This window comes from Schistocerca piceifrons, chromosome X (assembly GCF_021461385.2).
Source record: "Schistocerca piceifrons isolate TAMUIC-IGC-003096 chromosome X, iqSchPice1.1, whole genome shotgun sequence".
Taxonomy (NCBI): domain Eukaryota; kingdom Metazoa; phylum Arthropoda; class Insecta; order Orthoptera; family Acrididae; genus Schistocerca; species Schistocerca piceifrons.
This window is the reverse complement of record NC_060149.1, coordinates 917,090,684-917,115,111: the sequence shown is the minus strand read 5'-3', so window position 1 is coordinate 917,115,111 and position 24,428 is coordinate 917,090,684. Positions and strand designations below refer to the sequence as shown.

The 24,428-nt window shown below is 37.6% G+C and overlaps 1 protein-coding gene across 1 annotated transcript in view; it reads right to left on the bottom strand.

Moving 5' to 3' along the window:
• Positions 1–24,428, bottom strand: part of LOC124721527 (exostosin-2) — a 100,628-nt gene that overhangs the window by 17,364 nt on the left and 58,836 nt on the right. Inside the window, exons 8-9 of the mRNA XM_047246544.1 lie at positions 7,597–7,740; positions 5,233–5,361 (exon numbers count right to left, since the gene is read on the bottom strand). Of these exons, the coding sequence (XP_047102500.1) occupies positions 5,233–5,361; positions 7,597–7,740 (273 nt within the window). The remainder of the gene's footprint in view (positions 1–5,232; positions 5,362–7,596; positions 7,741–24,428) is intronic.

The window sequence follows — 24,428 nt, the reverse complement described above, 5'->3', positions numbered from 1 at the left end:
TCCCTTCTACAGTAGTCATTTCCCATGTTCTTGTCAATCGTTACCCAATATTCCCTCTGAAACTGGTTACTTCAGTTTATCCAGGTCCTATCTCCTTAATTTCCTACATTTTTGCCATTTCTTCAATTTTAATCTACAGTTCACAAATAATAAATTGCGCTCAGAGTCCACATTCGCCCCTGGAAATTTCTTACAGGTTCATATCTGGATCTGAAATCTCTTTCTTACCATTATATTATCAATCTGAAACCTTCTGGTGTCTCCAGGTCTTCCACATATACAACCTTCTTACAACATTCTTGAACCAAGTGTTAGCTACGATTACAACATGCTCTGTGCAAAGTTCTACCAAGTGGTTTCCTCTTTTATTCCTTTCCCACAAACCATATTCAGCTACTACTTTTCCTTCTCTTCCTTTTCCTACTACCAATTTCAAATCACCCATGACTGTCACATTTTCATCTCCCTTAACTATTTGAATAATTTCATTTATCCCACCATACATTTCTTCAATCTCTTCATCATCTACAGAGCTAGCTGGCACAGAAACTTGTATTACTGTGGAGGGTGTGGGCTTTGTGTCGATCTTGGCTACGATAATGTGTTCACTATGCTGTTCACAGTAGCTTATCAGCATTCCTATTCTCTTATTCATTATTAAACATATTCATGCATTACCCCTATTTTGTCCGCCCCCAGTAGCTAAATTGTCAGCGTGACGGATTGTCAGTCCTCTGGGCCCAGGTTCGATTCCCGGCTGGGAGGGGAATTTTCTCCGCCCAGGGACTCGGTGTTGTGCTGTCATCATCATCATCATCATCATCCTATCATCCTCATCAACTGCAGGTCGCCAAAGTGGCATCAAATTGAAAGACCGGCACCCAGCAAACAGCCTGCCCGATGGGGGGCCCTAGCCATACGATTAAAAAAAAAAACTATTTTATTTTGTATTTATAACCCTGTATCCACCTGACCAGAAGTCCTGCTCCTCCTGCCACTGAACTTTACTAATTACCACTATAACTTTAACCTATCTATCGCCCTTTTAAAATTTTCTAAGCTACCTGCCCGATTAGGGGATCTGACACTCCACACACTGATCCATAGAATGACAGTTTTGTTTCTCCTGATTATTATTAGAAATATGTGTAATATTAAACCTAGACAGTTATGCCAACTTTTATTCACAGAACTAAAAATTTTCACTATTCCACATATTTACATTTATGAACTGTTTATCTTTATCTGTACCATTCCAAAATTATTTACTGAAAACCATTTTCAACACATGTATGACACATGAAACGAGATAATTTCATGTTGCTGTCTCGTAGACTAAAACTATACTCCCAGACTCCTCAGTAAATGGCAATGAAAATTTATAATAAATTAAAAATGAAAAACTTTCACAGTATGGAACTAGATTTATGAAGATAAAATTACGCTAGATGATGAAGATTTCCTTGCACGGTAATAAATTTCAAATTGTTTTTTAAAATTAAGATTGATTTTTTTGACACATTGTATGTATCTCTGTCACAATATTTATTCTGATGAGTCTCCTGTAGTTTAAATCAATGATTCACATATGTACAACACAAGACAATAAAATTCTGATTTTGTTATATCTGTCCCTTCTTTCACATCTCTTCTTCAGTTCCTCACTGTTTTCCAGGCTTCTGCCACCTGTGTACCCCCCATACATCTGTCTATCTTCACATGTCTTTCTTCTCACACCTAATTTATCCCATCAATAATTTCTTTTCATCTTCATTGTCTTATATCCACATTCTTTATTCTAGCCTCCAGGTCCCTTATCCTCAGCCAATTGTTATACATTTTCTTCTCCATTTTCGTCTTTTCACATATGTTCTCCATACACCACTCTGGGCTTTGTTTTGTTAGTCTGCTTTGTTGACCCAGCACTTCATACGCTACCTTGTGAATGCATCTTTTGATTTGTTGGTATTTCTCTACAGAATTTATGCATTCATAAAAACTAAGCAGCTTACTAGCTAGTCTCAGTTTATTAAGAAATTTTAGTCTCAACTCTGAGACTATTTATATTATATTATATTTGACAGCATCCAGGATTTTAATATGAGCACTACCATCCTGAGGAACCCTTTTCCTTCATGGTGGCATGACAATCTTTGCTCTAAGCAGGAAGTGGTCGGAGCCATATTCTAGGCCTCTGTGTACCCTTACATCATTCACACTAAGTGTAGAATTTTTGTTTTGTGTTATACATTCAACAACTGTTCTCAAATCTCTTGAATGACTGTCATGTGTATTTATGTATCCACTTATCTGAAATAAACCATTTAAAATTTTCAAATTCAATGCAGCACATGTGTTTGCCAATCTTTCGCCATTTTCATTTACGACATTTTCTCCACATGTTCCTACTATCTCATCATCTACCTCTGTACCTATTCTTGCATTAAAATCTCCCATACTGATTATTCCCTTTTGAGGCATTATCTTTTCCAGGACAATTGTCAATTCATCAGCAAATCCATCTTTGGTTTTGCTATCAGTGTCATTTGTTGAAGCATACACTCCCACTAACGTGCACCGCATCCACACTTGGGGAAGTCCACAGTCATAATTCTTTCTCTCTAACAAATGGCTTTGCATTACCATATCTATCATACTCTGATAGCTGGAAATGACTAGAAGTGTCCTGTACTTAGCATCTGCCTTGACATTGCTTTACTAGTATCAGCTACATTCGTGAATCTTGGAGATATGCCATGTCTGTAGAACAAAAGCAGAAACATGACACGAATCACTACATGTGCTGCCAAAGCCAGACCCCACGCAGGACACTGTTGAGGAGTACAAACAGAAACACACCTCGACAAAATATTATCCTCCTCCTTCATGAAAGTTCTGTGATACCTTGTTTCAAGGCATAACATTAATCCTAAACACAAGTATCAGTTTTTCCAAGATTCCATTATTGGTACTCAGCAAGCATCCTACAATGAAGCATCAATGAGTTTAGTGTTGGCGTGTTTGTTGCTGTTAGTAATAATTTATCTTGCAGAAAAACTGAAGTAGATAGTTCCTGTGACTTAGTATTGTTAGAGGTTATTCTTGACAACCAGAATAAAATAATAACTGGACCCTTTTACTGACCTCCCAGCTCAGATGATACAATTGCTGAAAGGTTCAAAGAAACCTTGAGAGCAATTTCAAATACGCACCTGACTCATACAATTGTAGTTGGCGGTGACTTCAATTTTACCCTCAATATGTTGGCAAAAATACATGCTTAAACCAGGAGGTATGCATAAAAGATCATCAGTAATTGTACTAAACACATTCTCTGAAAATTATATTGAGCAATTAGTTCATGAGCCCATTTGAATAGTAAACGGTTGTGACAACACACCAGCCCTCTTAACAACAAATAATCCTGAGCTAGTAATGAGTTTCAAACCAGATACACGGATTAGTGAACACAGGGTTGTCATAGCAAGACTGAGTACCATGACTCCCAAATCCACAAAAAATATATCTATTCAAAAACACAGATAAAAATTCAGTTGATGCATTCCTGAAAGACAATCTTCCAAATTAACAATGTAAGTGTAGACCAGATGAGGCTTGAATTCAAAAAAATAGTATGGACAGCAACTGAAAGATTTGTACCAAATAAATTAACAAACAATTGATCTGATCCCCCGTGGTAAACAAAACCAGTCAGAACAGTGCTGCAGAAAAATTGAAAAAAGCGTGCCAAATTTAAATGAATGCAAAATTCCCAGGATTGGCTATCTTTAACAGAAGCTCAAAATTTAGTGTGGATTTCAATGCGACATGCTCATAGTAGTTTCTACAGAAAAACTTCGTCTCAAAACTTGGCAAAAAATCCAAAGAGATTCAGGTCATATGTAAAGTATGCTAGCAGCAAGACAAGCAATGGAATGCAATGACGATGCTGCTAAAGCAAAGTTACTAAACACAGCCATCCGAAATTACTTCACCAAAGAAGATGAAGTACATATTTCACAATTCAAATCAAGAACAGCTGCCAACGTGGGTCCACTTAACACGTATTTAGAAAACAACATTCTTGAGAAAACAACAAACTCTTTACTTACACAAAGTGTTGAAGGCTATTGACAAGGAATTTCAAACTGATTCTGTATTTCTAGATTTCCAGAAGTCTTTTGACACTGCAGCTCATAAGTAGCTTGTAATCAACTCAGTTATGTGTCTGGATTCTTGATTTCCTGTCAGAGAGGTCACAGTTTGTAGTAATTGATGGAAAGTCTCTGAGTAAAATGGAAGTGATTTCTGGCACTCCCCAAGGTAGTGTTATAGGGCCTCTGCTGCTCCTTATATATACAAATGATTTAGGAGACAATCCAAGCAGCTGTCTTAGGTCTTTTGCAGATGATGCTATCGTTTATCATCTAGTAAAGTCATCAGGAGATCAAAACCAATTGCAAAACGATTTAGATAAGGTATCTGCATGGTGCAAAAATTGGCAATTGACCCTAAATAATGAGAAGTGTAAGGTCATGCACGTAAGTGCTCAAAGGAATCCGTCAAGCTATGATTACACCCTAAATCAGTCAAATCTAAAAGCCATAAATTCAAATAAATAGCTACAAATAACAATTACGAACAACTTAAATTGGAAAGAACACATAAAAAATATTATGGGACTGCTTACACTACCCTTGTGTGTCCTCTTTTGGAGTACAGCTGCAAGATAGGATTACACTGAGAAAGTTAAAACAAGGGCAGACTTTTTTGCTATCAAGAAATAGGGGAGAGAGTGTCATGGACATGATACAGGATTTGAGGTGGACATCATAAAAACAATGCCATTTCTTTTTGCAGCTGGATCTTCCTCCTCCAAATGCAAATGCAAAAATATTTTGTTGACGCCAGGTTACACAGGGAGGTATGATCATCACAATAAAATAAGGGAAATTAGATCTTATGGAGAAAGATATAGGTGTTCATTTTTTTTCACATGCTGTTCGAGAGTGGAATAATAGAGAATTATTGTGAAGGTGGGTTGAGGTATCCTCTGCCAGGCACTTAAATGTGATTTTCAGAGTAGGCATGTAAAAGTAGATGTAGTACAAAGGGAATATACTGCAAGTAATCATGAACAAGTTTGAATTTTAAAATAACAACACAAGTCATGCTGATTCTTTTGCTGTGGTTGTTCTGTGTATCTTAAAAGAAGAAAGCAGCTAACTGTACCTTTATTGGAGCCTTGCTGGTGATATTTGCAACAAGGAAGTTCATCGCTATATCTTCACAGTTCATGTGTTCGTCCACCCATTCCTTAATATGACCTGGCATTGCAGTAGTATACAGGTAACTCCAGTACTGTTGGAAAGAACAGTCAGTGTTAGTGTCATGGACCAATGTCGCATTTATATTATGTATAAGGGGCATAATTTCCATAACTGTTAGTGCCTTCATGGAAAAATGCTTGCAGTTGCCTACAGAACCAGGATTGCATCCAGATGTGCACCTCTTCATCTGAAGCAAATCAATGGGCATGAATGTCTTTCTTCAGGACTCAAAAAATTTTGAAATCACATGGGGAGAGATCAGGACTGTGTGGAGGATGTGTACGGGCTTCCCAGTGAAACTTCTGCAGCATACTCAAAACAACCTTGGCAACATGTAGGCAAGCATTACCCTGCAACAGAATAATGCCATTTTGACTATGATGCAGAAGTCTCACTGGGAGGTCCTTACAAATCCTTCATACACTCGCAATCTCTCCCCATGTGATTCCCATATTTTTGGTGCCCTGAAGAACGACATTTGTGGCTATCAGTTTGCTTTGGACGAAGAGGTGCATGCCTGGGTACAATGATGATTCCATAGGCAACTACAAACATTTTTCATTTTTCAATGAAAGCATCGACTGTCTTGTCTTACTGTGCGATAAGTGTATTAACAGTTAAGGAGGTTCCTTTTAAAATAATAAACAGTTTATGTCCTTTTTTCCCATCTGTCTCATTTTCATTTGTGCACCCCTTATATTATTATACAAAAATACACCAAAAACTAGAGAACAAATGATAGCCGTGAAGTTACATTGTGACAATCTCTAACTCATGCTATGGTTCATAGATACAGTCAAATTACTTTTATAATTTGCCATGTCTTGTTTTATTTTCTTTTCCTAATGACATATCACTCATAACAACCAATTAACTTTGAAGCTGGCACTAGTTGCAACAATAAAAAAACTGTGATACTATCCAATAGTTATGCACATAATACTCTTCTCATACCAACACCCATACTTTTCTCATAACAACACTCATTTGCTAAGGAATCTCAGATTTCAAGCCGTCTAATTTGTGAAATAACACTCAATATATCAAAGATTTCTTCCAGCATTTTCATTAGTTGTTCTGATTTCAGGAGGCTGGCAGTGTGCTGTTATCATGTTATTTCTACTAAAAAATTTCTGTTATATAGTTACTTAATAGATTTTAAGAACCCAACTTAACCTTTAAGCCCTTTCTGTATGTAATAACTTTCAAATACAACTTATCCTTGTTTAATGGTGCACTTGAATCATTTGGGTGCATTAATGTTGATGATGCCTAACGAAGAGGACCATCCTCTTAGGTTCTCTTTGTTGATTTGGCATGTTCTCTTTGTTGATTGGGCATTTTTGCTATCCAATAGCTCACCCAAATTAACAGGAATTTTTTTGAGGGGGAAGGAGGAGAGGGGATGTGTTACTGACACCCAAATTGTTCCCACAAGAAGCTAGGGAAATATAGATTGAGAGAGAGTCTTGCATCATCTGGGCAAGCATACTAGAATTTGAGTGCAGCAGGGTTTTACCATGCTTGCAAGCAAAGTGGCCAAGGCAAGATTCCCACTCCCTGTAACACACAGCATTTCAATAGAATGTCCAGAGCTATAATCATAGAGAAGTCATTGGCCAGCCTTCATCTATGCACTGAACAATAGCTTGCTATGTATATGTAGGTCACTACCATGAAGCTTAACAAATAGTGAATGTTCATTCGCCTGATAAATAAGACTACCTTCTCCCAAACTCACAAAAAATATGAAGTAAATTGGAATCATGAAGATTTGCAATATTACGTAATTATTGATCACAAGAAGACAGCAAAACCTTGAAAAAGAAAAAAAAAATGTTGAGTAGAAATTAAAACTAATATTAGTGTAGTTATTCTTTTCGAGAATTACAGAACAACTTGCAAAATCAAAAAATTTACTTGACAGATATCTGAATTTCCATTCCTCCAGTTTCTATTCCTTAAATATGTTACTTTGCTTTTACCTCACCTTCATAGAAGAGAATGTATACATTTAAAAAAGAATCTAAAATTTCTATGTTGTCTACAAAATACCTAGATTTCAGCAATAACTAATTTACCCCAATATAACTTTTACTTACAATATATTTTGCAACAATTTTAATTATCACAGGAAATAATAATTAGATTATATCTTTTTTGTATAAACAGTTCCCAACAATAATTAATTCTTTTCACAAAAGAAAAATAAGAAACAGGGTTGGCATAGCCACTATATTGGTTCTTTTTAAATGTTTTTTCTCACCTTGTGGTGGAATGCAGCACCAGTCAGAACCATAGATATATGATTGGTCCACTCTGATTCATATTTCCAGTGTTGTGTCACATTGTCCCAAACATGGGTTCGTGAAGGAAACCCAACAATACGGTCTGGAAATTCTCGCCACACCTGTGATGAGTAAAATCAATCCCTCTTTTTCCACAAAATTACACAGTATATGTAAAGATTTGATGTACATCACTGTTACAGCAAAGACATACAAAAGCCTACATAAATCTGACATTTGTGTCTAAGACTATAAAAAAATGCATAGAAACATTTGCAGAAATGGCAAGAATTGAACTAGAGACCATATAAATTCCAGGCGCCATGCAACAGGAAACAGTTGTGATTATGTGACATTATAGTTTGCAGACACTTCACAACAAGTGATGACGAGAGGTCTGAATTGAGCAAAACTTTGAAGATCAATGAGATCAAATTCACCTGCTGGCAGGGTTTTGTGTGTATAGAATGATCAGTCACGGCAAGATGTGTATGCTGTTGCATTAGATGACTCAACACCACAAACATTAACACAGAGCACGATCTAAAAGTGTACCACAGTCAGCTAGTGAAAGTGAAAAGGAAGGCAAGCACATCAACCAATAGTAATTCATTCTTTTACACAAGGCTCTCTTCTGTTTGTCAAATCAGTGATTACATACATGTTAATATAGTTCACAGCTAGGTACATTTAGAAGCATGAACTTAGGATTGTGATGCTCGATAAGTAACAACCTTTTTTCAGTACTGCCCAGACACAAAAGTAAAATTATTGTCAGCTCCTTGTTGCAGCACTTATTTGTGAGAAAATGTGAATATCGGACTCTGTTTTGCTTACCATGCACACATTCCAAACTATCAGTTTGTCTAACATTATTTCACTTAGGTTTATTCACATGATTACCAGCTGTCATCAACAAACATGGTGCCACATTTACCCAACAGAGGCAGCACATTTCCCCAGAAGACATCAAGAAACTTTTCCAATAAGTGACACAACAGAGACAGATACTGTCTTACCCAACCATTACCAATTTTCACGTGGAATTGTTGGTATAGGGCTTTGAGAATTTAACAAATCAAGTCATAAAATCAAAGGTTAACTTCATCACCAGAGAGCTTTATGAGCCATGGAGCTATTGTAGCGAGCACTCTCGTCTTCCTCTGATCTGTGAATCAACACTCTGCCCCAGTGATGGAGTGACCTACTATTTTATGTGAAATAGTAACAGAGTGCTTTGGGATTTTAATGTACCTGAAATACAGGTAAAAGTGAAAATAATATTAATCAACAGAAAAATTCAGCAAACAAACACTGACCTTTGTGATTATTGCCTTGGGACTGCACCATAAAGTCACATTTTACATATTTTTCTGATGAATGAGGTAGATTAGTGAAAAATCACTGAATTTACTCTCAAATGGAAGCAGCTTCTAACACCTTAATCATATTTCTCTTAAAATGACATGGTGGTTCCTTCAGCAAGGTCACAAGCAATACACCTCTCATCCTTGCCAAATTAAACATGTAACCAATCTAAAAACAGTTTTCACAAATTAAATTCCTATTCCTAGTTTTGACATGTTGGAATTCTGAACACCAGCAATTTCATCCAATAAACTCAAGACATCTCTGCATGATTTCTGTAAACACATGGTTCAATTCTGGGACACTCATATATAGACAAGGGACTTGCAAAAAATTTTAGCAAATAAATTTACAGCCATTAAGGAGAATTTCAGAAGGTAATAAAGCACTTAAAAAGGCAATGAGTGTCTAGTGTACTAGATAAAAAAAGCATTTGTGTGTCTTTAATGTATTCAATGACATGTAAGTTTACACTGAAATCAGTATGTGGTACCTTTATAATACAACGAAATATCAGTAAATCAGTGCAGCAGGAATCATTAATTGTGCTCCAGATATATCACAACCTATTAAGTTAAGTGGCTTTTTAACTATTTTAAACCAGGGTCATTGCATGCCAAGTGGTCTAGAGGTTTCCACATGACTATTACAGATTTTTTTCTGAAATTCTGTGTGGACATTTGCACATGTCCCAAATGAATATAAACAAAATTTTACTTTGACCAATATCATACTTCCAGCTGCATAGTAATTTGTTAACACTATCTATGGAAACATTTTCTTGAAAGAAACATAACTAATCATCTTGCGTAACGTTTTACACTCTCTTAAGTGAAATAATAAAAAAAGATTTCTTGAGTAATTTTCATATGGATAATTTGAGACAAAGTTGGCTGAAAAATGTGTGCTTGAAAGAATGTGAAGTTTACTTGCTTATATCTCCAGAAATGATAGCAGGATAAACCCGAAATTATGCACATAACAATTTACCAGTACAATGCTTCAGAATATAGAATTTCATTCTCCTACTGGTTTCCAATAGTTTACAAAAAGAGGGCAATGTTGACAATTTTGTAAAAACGCCAAAAATGGCTATTTTTAGCCAACTTTTACATAAAAGAATCTTCTGCAAACTCATTTAAACCATTTTATCGGAAAGACCATTCTAAACCATCTAAAAAAAATAAATTTGGTTTTGCAATGCATGCATATAAGGCCCTAAAAATGAAGAGGTGGAGGCTCATTTAAAATACACCCATACTCTGCAGGTACTCACATCTGACATCTTTTATTACATCTTATAGTTGTTTAGTACTCTCTAGGGAAGGTAATACCAAAAGTCCTGATGACTAGGAAATGAGATTGAGTCAGAACAAACTCAAAAAAACTTCAAAAGAAGGGATGTCTTTTGTCACGACTCATCATGACATATTTCAGCCTGTCTTACTGCTATGGTAACTACAGAACAAAACTGGTTATAAATTTCAAAATTTAACTGTGCATTACCAAGGCACTACACATTATGATAGCAAAATTTTTGCATAACAGCCACAACACACACAGTTCAAACTGCCTTAAGTGTTACATCAATGTCACACTACATAAGTTCTGGGGAAATACATAGCAACCTACCTGACTTTTTTTTTTGGAAAGGATTCACATTATAAAAAATTTGGAGTATGTCTTCTTATTATGCAATGCTATTGACATGCTAGTTTAAAGTACAGGACATTTTGTGTTTGTGTCGTTTGGGGTTTATATGAACTAATGAAAAACTCTGTAAATGAGTTGCTATGGTTCAAGGTGGCTTAACCACTGCTGGTCTCTCTTAAAGTAAGGAAACCAGCATCCCCATTACCATAGGTGCCACATTTGATAGCTGTGTAACAGCAGTCACTGGTGGGTTTCTTTACCACAAGTTCCAAGCCTGATAAGTGTTTCTTTACACAAGATCCCAAACCTAATGATACATTTCTCTAAGTGTCAGAGAACTAAGCTATAAGAGGTATCTTTTAGGGGTCATAAGCTTATGTTTCCTTCATGCTACTTGAATTATAACTGTAATAATGTGTTGTCACAGAATCCAAGACTCTTCACCTATTGATGGACAATAAAATGAGTTTGCTGGGCTATGTGGGTGCAAAAAGCTTATTAAAACATCCTTCCGCTCATCGGAAGTCTCACAGGTATTTTGAATCCACCACTCTTTTCCATAAACACATACAGCAAATTGCCTTGGCTGAAGGTGATTAAAGTGTAGGTGAACAAGGGTAAAAGAATCGGTGAGTCACAGTACATGGAAGAAGGGTTAGATCATTTAACAATTATATTTAGAAGAAATAGCTACCCTGAGAAAGGGGAAATTAATAGGGCACTACATATTAAAATATCAGGATCTTCTAGCAAAACAGAACAAGCTACAGGGAAAGGTCTCCTCGCATTCATAAAAACACACAGATTGCATTAGCAGAGTGCCACAGTACAGGCACAGTGTTTAGACTTTAAAAAAACCTGGTGAATATTTGAACACTGGAAAGTACCTACTCTCACCATTTTCCACAGCAGGAGTATACAAAACCCCTTGCATATGTGATCAGGTGTACACAGGAACTACAAAAGGATGCATTAACACCCAGTTCAAAAAATGCAAACGCAACTGTTATCTGCGCAAGACTATGAAATGTAGCAAGATGGAGTTACTCTATGTAATACTGTTCTACTCTTTTAGATAACTAGAGTTTTTCTTTTGATTACTAGACTGATAGTAGATGTACCTAGTTTATTTAAAATGTCAAAATTCCTATCTAAGCTGTATTTTGTTAAAATTACAGCTTAGATAGGAATTTTGACATTCTGAATTTGTAGTTTACTAGATTATTTGTGTGCTGATAATCCCAATGACAAAGTTAATTTTCCATAAAACGTTTTCCTTTAAGATAAATTTGTAATTAAAGTTGTTCCTACACCAATTAATGTGGTGAACTAATAAATGTTTATTAAAAAAAAGGTCTAGCTCATTGGATAGCCTTAATTTACCTCTTTCCTGCAACCAGTTTATTTTTCCTAGAAACTTGTTTACTAATAAATTATTGTTTTGACCCATGTAAAATTACTTTCATTATTTGAACTTTTAAGTGTGTGTAGTTCCCAAATTTCAAGTTATACTTTTGTTGCCCTAATTTTTCTAAATCAGACAGTGCTTTTCGTTATTCAAATAAGCCACTAATTAAGGATGTAAATAAATCAGGAAAATTAAGAACCTGAGAATTTTACATGTAATTCGGTAAACCATTGCATAAATATACAGTGTGTTACTCAGATAGTACTTTGAACTTTAATACTTTCATACATATCTAGCATATAGTGACACAAAATAAGTATGGATTCAATAGAGTGATCACATTAACAAATTTGAACCTCGCACTATTATAAAGTAGAAGGTAATAACCAATTTATTTAATTATCCATATGGCTGACTGTAGGACCAGCTGACAATGCCACAATCAGTCTGGTATTAGCTATCGAATCTGCGGCTAGCTTTCACCACAATAACAGCTACATACTGAAGTCTGCACTTCCCTATTATCTGAGTAACATCTCTATGATGGAATGTGTATTTTGTAACAAAACTCATTATACAATTCACTTGATTAACACCTCAATGTAGAAGTCGTGCCTGGTAATCACTAGATCAACATTTCTTTATCAAAGTGAGCATCAGAATAAATCTTAGTAAACAACTTTATAGAGTCTTTTGGTTATTTCTTACACTTACGATCTATGGTCTGTGGAAGGCTAATGTGTATACAAACATTAGTGCTGAATTAGTTATGGAACAGCTTACTACATAAGTCGCCAGTGACAATGATTGTGAAGTGACGATGTTCTAACCTCTCATTTGTAAATAATGAAATGTATTGATACGAGAAGCTGATCACTGCCAAGATGTGTGTGTGTATGTGTGGACAACAATAAATGTGCTAACAAGTCAATGTCAAATCAGTGGTGGTGTGTCTTATTTTTCAACTTTGCGACCGCACCTACTCGTCATCACTGATTTCATCCAAATTTGAAGTATATGAAGGGCTTGAACAGAAATGAAAGTGGCAGAGAAGTAAGAGCTCCTGATGGCCAAACGCTTAGATGGCATGGCACTGGTGAGGCATCAGCGATTTATGTTTGCACAGTTCCCCAGGCAGTGACTGGCACAGCAGAAAGAGTATAGAATGGTAATGTGAGGGTTACTGGGTTGGATTCCAGTCCAGAAGCTTTTTTTACTTTCAGTTTTTACATTATTTACATTGCAAGTAAACCAAAATAGTGTTTAATATTTTTATAAAAGGCTAGTGTTTAATATTTTTATAAAAGGCTAGTGTTTAATATTTTTATAAAAGGCATCAAAAGAAATGGCAAAGAAAAATTTGGGATTGGAAACAAATTTCCAGACAGGTATACATGAGAACTTGGTATATAAAATTACTTACTTCGTTATTTTACAGTTGATGATTTACGTTTGCTGGGGTGATATTCATTGTAAAAACCGGAAAACCAGCAATTTTCTCAGCATCTTGCAAAAATAATAAATGATGTATTTTTATAATTACAGGATTGTTTCAATGTTTCTACACAAAAACAAACTTAGTTTACATTCATAAAAGGTTGACTCTCATCACACAGTTTGGCAGCAAACCACACATAATACATCATTTTGCAAACTATTGTTGAGGATAGCTGGTGATGTACAGTGGAATGTATTTTGATACAGTTTTCTCAGAATGTAGTTTATTTTCTCTCTCGATGAGATACTAGTAATTCTGAAGCTGTTTCATCAAATTCTTTGCCTGGTGATAAAAATAGACATTGCAGGGTTGCACTAGCACTGTGCATTTGGGGGAGCCACTTTAATACTGCATGATGGCACTCTTTCTTAATCTAGAAAAATCTCATTGTATAATTGTGAATTTGCTTGTCTTCCCCACAAGTCAATTAATAGAAGATATCTATTCTCCTGCATGTATGGCTTCATCATATCAGTCAAATAATTTTTGAATAAGGTCGTTGTAAGTTCCCCAGATTTTTACACATACTACTCCACCATCTTTTGACTACTTGATCCAAAAGAACCAGTATGCTCTTGTAACCATATTTAGACTATTGGTAATAGTTTTCCAGAAGGGTTCTTCCCAGTGCATGTAATGTAAAAAGTCAAAATGGGAAATAAAATAAAAGAGAGAGCTTCCACATAGAGATTTGACACCACAACCCTCAGATTAGCAATCTATACTCTTCCTGCTGCACCAGCCACTGCATGAAAACCACACAAACGTATAAGGCTGATGCCACACCCAACATATGCCAAAAATGCTATTTTTTTTTTAAACACTTGGCCATCTGGAGCTACCACATCTGTCACTTTCATTTCTGGCCAAGCCCTGTATATATCACATATTGCGATGAAATCAGTGATGACAAGTAGGTGCGGGCCTCTAGTTAGTTAAAAACCCCAAACAGGTTTCAGCAAGAGACATTATGGTGCTACCAAGAAATTTCAGTCTGCAACTAGATTAGTAACACTACATCCGATAATCAGAAGCAACAGATTGTGCACTGGGACCAAGACCACAGAACCACCAAATTTGTTTCTCTGATAGTAAAAGTTTGTCAAGGTCCATTCTTTAGTATGCACGGATATACAGAGATGCCACAGAAATTTAAAAGCACAAAAACAACTTTAACAGAAAAGGAGGAGGATTGAAATTACACAAGTCATGGGCCTGAGTGCTAAATGAAACTTCCAGCACCAGCTCATCTTCCTACCTCAAAAATTTGACTGCAGAAATGATCACAGTACATTAGGAAAAAATGGATGCTGGAACACTGTTCTACTCAAATTTTGGAATGAATTCAGAATTTCATTAACATATAGTATACTGCTTATAAACAAAACAGAAAACCATAGTGAGAAACAAGACACATTACTGACTGTCAGATATGGTTTTCATTGAGCAATCCTTGCATACAATAGCAGTCTCTCTTGTGTACAGCTGCTTGTCAAGTTAAAACCAGGATCTCTCACCTACGTGCAACATCCACCTTGTAAACAAGTTTGACAGTTCAGGATCATTAGCTCTTGGCACTACAAAAAATGACAAATAGTTCAAGAATCACAAAGATTGTTCTGTCACAGCACCTTTACTATTCTTTTCCTTCATAAGGTTGTAAAAACTGGGAGGGGTATGGCTATCCTCCCTGTAAGTCATGTCTTCACTGCTGCTAGAGGGATGTAATGGTTGGACATTTTGCCTTGATCCATCTAATTATTGTTATGTGTGACTTCTTTCACATTTTTTGTCAGTTAAATAGGCTGGTTTGAGAGTGTGCCTATTAGCATGCTTGTCTTGTGTTACACTGTAACTTGATACACTGTAGCCAATTGCATTATCAAAGAAGTCCCATCATGGTCTGTGATATGTTGCCTACAGCACTATCAGACAATAATCACAGAAGTTCTGTTTCTCACCAATGTTTATTTTATACCCAGGTATCTACATGCTTGGGTTCTCTTTGCTGGTTAGCACCAAAATCACCTATTATCTTGACAATTTGCTAACTGATTCCCTCTAATTTTGCCCTTGTGTTGGCAGCTACTATTATTAATAAACCACTTGCATAGGAAGTGCAACATGTGATACTTATCTTATCATGAAGCCGGTTCAGTAGTGGCTTTCTCTCAATATTCCAAAACTCTGTGTTACACACAAATACCTTGTGCTCTTGTGGTGCTGTAGCAGAATAACTAATGAATACTGCACTGACATCTCCTCAAGACAGACAATACAGTGAAAGGTGGTAGCTTTTTGTTGCACGTTTGCATGGCGAGCTTCAGACAGCTGGTTATTTGCCCTTTGGTGCATGCCTCCCACTATTGTACTCTTCATTGGAGTAATGTTTATTAATATTGTTGTTTGATTCTCCGGCACAAATTCAGTCTTCTTTCTCATTGTATTTCCCTTATTGACCTCTGGTATTATCTTCTCACCTATCTTGTTCCATGTCAGACGGCACGGTGGAGCTCTATGGAGTCATCGTCCCTTCGGAATTTCTGAGGAATTTTAGGATCAGCTCATCTTGTACTGTCTCCAGTGTTTGTATTAATTTGTTTGCTTTGATGTCAACGTAGGATGTTCATATTTGTTATACTTAAAGTACATGAAATTTTAGTGACATGTTTTAATTCAGACACAGGTCCTCTTCAGTGTGTAATGTGGTTACTAACTTCCTAGTTTGCAGGCATAACATCTATGTTAATAGTAGTAAAGCCTTACACTGTCAGGGAGGAGACAGCAGCCTTAATGTAATTCATGAAGTTAAAAATTTTTAATCTAAAACTTTTTTAAAGCCTAGACCACATATTTTTTCCTTAAACGATTAAATCATGATAAGTAGTTTCAGTTGCTTTTTACAACCATCTTCAGATTACCCAAACGATAAAAGTGTTGAATATGCAGTAGAAACTATCACTATTAGCTGTAATCATGATGGCAATTTTTACTGCATAGTCACCACTTTTTTATGGTTTGGATGATCTGAAGATGATTGTAAAAAGGAACCAAAACCAGTTATCATCCTTTAACTGTTTAAGAAAAAAAATTAGTCTAGGCATTACAAAATTTTCATTTCATAAATATCCTGATTTGATGTTACAGTTGTATTATTATGAAAAGTGTGTGCATTTATTAAAGAACCATTCATGACATAAAGCTGCATTCTGAAGCCACAGTCCTCTTTGGCAGTTACTCGTTCACTGGGTGCACAATGCAGATTTTGCAGTAGCATCCCTATTACCAAACAGTGTGTGTGTGTGTGTGTGTGTGTGTGTGTGTGTGTGTGTTTTTGCATTCATGGCGTGTCTTTGACACTGTTGTGCTGTTATCCATCGCCACTATGATGGCTGTTGGACAATACCCTGATGTTATGACCTGTGCTGTGCCTGGCATGTGAGGCAAATGTCTCATTTCTGGATAATGACGCCTTTATACACTTTCTTTAGTTATTGTAACACAATGGCACAATGTATTACATTTATTTGTTCAATTTTTAATCTTTTTTCTATGTTCAATTACCATTAGTGTTTCAATATTGAGTGAGAATGCTGTGAGTAACAACAGCTGTTGGGCCACTACAGCATGTAATCATAAACAATTCGACCAAGTGTCATCAGTAATTGCTTGTAGAGTGCATGCAAAATTACCTGGCCCCTAGCTGTGCACACAGCATGGTAAGAGAGGGGACAATGGTAGTGGTGGGGGTTCTGTTGAGGACGGGGCAGCATAATATGAGAGGTGTAGTCTTACAGCTGAATCCTTCACACAAATTCCTATCTTGCTGAACTTCAAAGCTACAGGTCATGCCAATACAACCACTAATCTGATAAGTCTATCATTTATTATTGAAAAAAACAATGAGTTACAGGATTATGTTAAAATTGCAACAGGAGCAATCTACTTTAGTCTGACTTGTAAACCCTTTTTCTCTCTTGTTACCATGTTAAAGTTAAGAGTCTTTTGCCAAAACACAGCGGATTTATACAATTTCACCTCACTAACACTCGCAAGTTAGACAGAATCCTGATGCAATCTATTATCAAATGAACAACCGAGGAAAAATCTGATCAATAGATTTTGAGAAGCTCATCTTCAGTGTAACATTAAACATGTCATCTCTTCACTCATTTTCTTGCAAACCTCATACTAATTCTCATTTCACTAGCTATCAATGGCTCTTTAAACAATTACATTTCACTGAAAAAATCTGTAGTTACTCATATATCCCACCAGATCAAAAAAATTCGCATGTTAATTACAAGGTAAAATACTCTCTACTTTGTGTGCTATTCTTTGTTACAAATTTGACTCAATATATGTAACCACTAACGACATATGAGGAATGTTACGAATATTTCACTTTCACTTGCACATGTGAATGGGAAGTTAGTGCACTACATACAATTCATTTTTTCAAGACTGGAGATAGATAAAGATCTCATCTCACATTTATAGAAAAATACAATATGTTAGCCACATTTCATACACAGAAATGTATGATCTAACATCCGCCAAAAGCAAACTCATAGTGACACCTATTCTTTATAGGAAACTGTTTGAATTTCGTGCAGTACCTTACTTAATGTCAAAATATCACAGTAACTATGAGCATTAATGAAATGATAGACAGTTCATCATGAAGCTGACAAATGACACTATGATATACAACAGAATTCACAAAATCACTGTACTTATCCAAAATAGTCTCCTCCTAAATCAATACAAAGCTGAAATTGTTTAAAAAGTATTTTGAAAGAATCACTCCAGTCCTTGTATGGAATTGCATCTAGTACTGCAGTACAATTTTCTTAGATTTCCTTAACTGCGTTGTAACAAAGTCGTTTCTCTGCCAAATTCAATTTGGGGGACAACCAGAAGTCAGCTGGGGCCAAACCCAGTAAATACAGTGAGTGATGCAGGACTACAATCCATCTGCTGGACAAATACTAGTGTATGATCTTCACTTTGTGGGCTGGGGCACTGTCGTAGAGGAGCAACCAGGAACCCACCTCTCAGTATTCAGGTCAAATTCCACAAATTCTCATCCACAAATGATGGAGGATGACGAAATAAAACTCACATTTAACTGTTTGCCCTTCTGGTACAAATTCTCTATGAATAATTCCTTTGGAATTGTAGAAAACTGTTACCATTGTCTTCACATGACTCTCCCACAAGCACACTTTCTTTGGTTTCGGATTCTGTGGGCTCAACCATGCTGCACTCTGCCACTTTGCAAGAGGCTCATATTAGAAGCACCATGTCTCAGTTTTAATTGCCTGAAAGTGCATGCAGTGCGAACCACACGTGATGTCTCTTTTTGCCCAAATCCTCAGACAAAATTCTGTGCACAATAGTTTTCGATACTCCTGACAGCCCCTTAATGGGTGATGCAGAAACACATCTATCTGGTGCAATTATTTCAGCAGGTTTTTGCACATTTTCATTGCTGTGACTTGCCCGTGGCTTTAATGCTTGTGGTGTGTTCTTAATGTCCTCCCTGCCATCACAAAATAGAGCAAACCACCTAAAAACATTTGGACTGCTTAAACAATCATTACCATAAACACTTTTCATTATATCAAATGTTTCACAGGCGAATTTGCCTAATTTAATACAAAACTTGATGTCGTCTCACTGCTCCACCACTATTTTCCAATGAGCGTCAGGCATGTAGTCCTCCCCAGGGGATACCACCTTGTCAAAGGCACCTTGTATGCTGGGCAGGGAGGCTTGTGAGCTTTGACGAAGTGGGGGCTTGGCCGATGGTAGTGTGGCTGCTGGTAGTATCTCCCAAACCAAATTGGCCCCACCAGAGGAGCTAGAAGAAGCGTGTCCCTCCCCATAGGGCGAGGGGGCTCAAATATGTTAGATCATCAAACCCATCTATGGGAGCTAACCCCGAAATGAAAGCCTGGTCCTGATGGTTGGGGGATGAGCACAGGGTTGTTGATACCTCTGATTTGTAAAAAGCCTGTCTTCATGAATAATGTAACAAGGAGTGTTGGATTCTGAAGGCAAATTGTGTCAAGGAACAGGCTCCAGCTCTTGGCTGATATACATCTACAGAGCAGCAAGTTAAATGTTTATCTTTACCTGTGTTTCCACATGGTATACTTATTAAATTTTGTGCGTGTTTTTTTCTGTTTAAGAGGTTTAATCTTGCATTTTTGTATGTGTAAATTCATTCAGTCTGTAGCACAATAGTTGCTCACTGAAAAGCCAGCTGCATAGCTCATTAATGTGTCAGAGTCCATTGGTGACAAATCAGGAGCATAGCAAGTTACATATCTAGGATTGTCTGCTTTTATAGTTCACTTCTTCAGTTAATCTTGCTAAGATGGATAGGATGTGTGCGTGTCGTGTGCAGTAGCCTCAGTTTGCGAACAGCCGAATGTGCTTTTGGCTGCAGTCAGTCACCTTCAGGCTGCTGCCTTGTGGTGTAGCGGTGGTGGAGAATCTGACACATTGCATGGAGCACCTCAGGTGTTGCTTGTTTTACCCATGGGCTCTGCTTCCAAGGCACCTCCTAATGCACCCGATGCCGTGGATCTGCCTTTACAGCAGGGTGAGTGGGGGGGAGGGAGGGGGGGGAGGGGGAGTGGTGCATTTGCATCACTCGAGGCAGAGGGCCAATGTGGAGACCAGCTGCCTGGTCTTGCCCATTCACCCTGTGAGTGGACAGGTGGCCGCTCTTTCAGCTGTGTCTGAGTAGCACATGGGAGGAGGGGTTTACTAGTTATTGGGAGCTCCCATGTTACGTACGTTATGGAGCCCCTTAGGCAGATAGCATTCAGGGCTGGAAAATAAGCCAATATGCACTCAGTATGTCTGTCATGGGGCTTCATCTAAGATGTGGAAACGGTCTTGCCTGTGGCTGTCGAGCATGCAGCGTGCAGTTGTTTGCACGTTGTGGCTCACATAGGCACCAACAATGCCTTTCGTGTGTGTTCTGAGGTGGTCCTAAGTTTGTACAGGCGACTGGCAGAGATGGTGAAGACTGCTAACCTCACACAGGGTGCAAGCAGACCTTGCAATTTGCAGCATATTCCCAGAGCTTGTTGGGGTCCTTTGGTTTGGAGCAGAGAGGAGGGTCTCAATCAAAGGCTCTGTCGACTATGTGATGGTCTTGGCTGCAGATTTTTAGACTTGTATCATCATGTGGGGATTTGTAGGATTCCCCTTGATATGTCATGGGTGCACTATACAAAGGAAGCAGCTACTCAGGTAGCAGAGAGCTAGTGGATTGCACGTGAGGGTGTTTTAAGATAGGCAGTAGTCTGAGGTTCTCTAGTGGACATCCGCCAGTTGATATGCAGAAAGGGAAGTCAAACAGCATTCAGAATAAAGACACTTCAACTACCAAAATTTTATCAGTAAACTGTCAAAGTATTCATAATAAAGTTCCCGAATTTACTGCCCTCCAGGAAAGTTCCCACACTCAAATTATTCTTGGGCCCCAGGGCTGGCTGAAACCAGAAGAGGAAAGCTCCGAGATATTTAGCAAGCTGTGGAATATATATTGGACAGACAGATTAGAAGCCATAGGAGGGGGAGTGTTCATTGCAGTGACAAAAATATTGTCTCTATTGAGGTCAAATGTTGAGTGTGACACTGAAGTCATCTGGTCACGTAGAACAGGTGTACGTGAAACCAAGTGAATTGGGATGTCAGTAGATTCAATGCGATGGGTACAGACAGTCAGTCATGTGCAATAGTTTTGAACACGTTTTCTGAAAATTGTTTTGAGCAGCTAGCTCAGCAGCCCACATGCAATGGAAACATCTTAGACCTTGTAGCTACAAAGAGGCCGGACCTTTTCGACAATGTCAGTATAGAATCGGGGATCAGCGATCATGATGTCGTTACAGCAAATATGATTATGAAAGTTAATAAATCAGTGAAGAAGGGCAGGAGTGTGTTACAGCAAGACAGAGCAGATAAGCAGTTATTAACATCTCACTTAGACAGTGAATTGGCATCACTTAGTTGCAGTAAGATGGATGTAGGGGAATTATGGGCAAAGTTTAAGCAGATTGTAAATCGTGGTCTGGAGAGCTATGTCTTTAGTAAGTGGATAAAGGATGGAAAAGACCCACCATGGTTTGCTAACAAAATTCGGTGAATGCTGAGGAAGCAGAGGCTGTACCACTCTCGGTTCAAAAGGGAATGCGTTCTCAATGACAAGCAAAGGTTAGTAGAGATTCATGTGTCTGTGAAAATATGTATGCAAGAAGAAGAAGAATAATAACTATCACTGTCACATCTTAGCAAAAGATCTGACAGAGAATCCACGAAAATTCTGGTTGTATGTAAAATAGCTAAGTGGGTCTAAGGCTTCTATTCAGTCCCTTGTTGACCAGTCTGGTGTGGCAGCTGAAGACAGCAAAATGAAAGCCAAAGTTTTAAATTTCTTATTCAAGAAATCATTCACACTGGAGAATCGTACAAACATACCATACAGACTCCTGTATGGGAGTAATAAGCATACCTGGTGTAGAGAAACAACTGAAATATTTGAAAGCAAATAAATCATCACGTCCGGATGGAATACCAGTTTGATTTTACAAAGAGTACTCTATGGCATTGGCCCCTTACTTAGCTTGCATTTATCATGAATCTCTCCCCCAGCACAGAGTCCAAAGAGTCTGGAAAAAAGTGCAGGTGACTCCAGTATATAAAAAGGGTAAAAGAACGGATCCGCAAAATTGCAGACCAATATTCCTGGCTTCTCTTTGTTGCAAAATTCTTGAACATATTCTCAGTTTGAATATAACAAGCTTTCTTACACTGAGAAGCTTATGTCCACAAATCAACATGGTTTTAGAAAGCATCACTCCTGCAAAACTCAGCTTTACCTTTTCTTACATGATATACAGAGAACTATGGATGAAGGGCAACAGGTAGACTCCATATCCCTAGATTTCCGGAAAGCATTTGACACAGTGCCCCTTTGCAGACTGTCAATGAAGATACGAGCATATGGAGTAAGTTCAAAGGTATGTGAGTGGCGCGAAGACTTCTTAAATAATAGAACCCAGTATGCTGTCCTTGACGGTGAGTATTAATCAGAGACAAGGGTATCACCAGGAATGCCCCAGGGAAGGGTGATAGGATTGCAGCTGTTTTCTACACACACACAAATGATTTGGCAGATAGAGTGGGTAGCAATCTGCTGCTGTTTGCTGATGATGCCATGGTTTATGGTAAAGTGTCAAAGTTGAGTGACTGTAAGAAGATACAAGATGACTTAGACAAAATTTCCAGTTGGTGTGATGAATGGCAGGTAGCTCTAGATCTACAAAAATTTAAGTTAATGCAGATGAGCAGGAAGATCAAACCTTTAATGTTCAGATACAGTATTACTAGAGTCCTGTTTGACACAGTCAAGTCGTTTAAATACCTGGGCATAAAGTTGCAAAATGATATGAGGTGAGCGAGCATGTGAGAACTGTGGTACAGAAGGCGAATGGTTGACTTCGGTTTATTGGGAGAATTTTAGGAAAGAGTGGTTCATCTGTAAAAGAGACCACATATAGGACGGTGGTGCGACCTAGTCTTGAGTACTGGGCAAGTGTTTGGGATCCACACCAGGTCACATTGAAGGAAGACATTACAGCAATTCAGAGGCAGGTAGCTAGACTTGTTATCGGTAGGTTCGAACAACATACACGTGCTACAGAAGTACTACAGGAACTCACATGGGAGTCCCTAGAGGGAAGGCAACATTCTTTTCAAGAAACACTATTGAGAAAATTTAGAACACCAGCATTTGAAGCTGACTGCCAAACGATTGTTCTGCAACCAACATACATTGTGTATAAGGACAACGGAGATAAGATACAAGAAATTAGGACTCACACAGAGACATATAGACAGTTGTTGTTCTCTCACTCTCAAATAGAGTGGAACAGGAAGGGAAATGACAAGTACTGGTACATGGTACCCTCCACCTTGGACCGTATGGTTGCTTGCAGAGTATTTATGTAGATGTAGATGTAGATATGGATACACCAGTGCTTAAATTTGGAACATGGAATGTGCATACACTGGTGTAGATAGGGGCTACGAATAGTATTGGAGAAGAGAGATTAAGGTATGGAGTGGAAGTTGTTGCACTTCAGGAAATCAAGTGGCAGAGAAGGGGTGAGATTCATATGCATAAATTCTTCCTATATTAATCACAAAAAGACAAAAGATGAGGAGAGCATGCAGTTTGGTTTATAGTCTCCAAAGATACATACAATTCTGTTATTGCTTTCATTCCATATAATGAAAGAGTATGTACTCTGCATATCAAATGTAAATTCTACAATGTGACCTTCATGAATGCACATGCACCAACAGAAGACTCAGATGAAGGTGTGGTAGATGATTTCTATCATCAGCTGCCTGATGTTTGTGATAGAATAGACTCCAAAAGAGTCCTCGGTGACTATTATGGCAAACAGCAAAGAAGAAGCTTTCAGAAGTGTGTCTCGTAGGGAAAGTTTACGTGATGGAACTAGTAATAACAGTACAAGGGTTGCCCAGTTAGCATTTGCAAACAAGTTAAGGGCAGTAATTACCTGTTTCCCAAGAAAAATATCTACAAAGGGATCTGGAAAATACCAGAAACAAATGAAGAAAATCAAACAGACCATATACTGGTATCAAAGATGTGGCACCTGATATGGAAAGTGTGCGCATTTTCTGAGAAGCTAATTCTGATTCTGACCATTATGTAGTAAGAGCCAAAATGGGGCAGAAACTTGTTATGGCTACCAAACAGCTATAAAACAGCTGAATGATACATTTACTGTTCAAAAGTATCAGAATAAATGGAGATAGGAGTTACA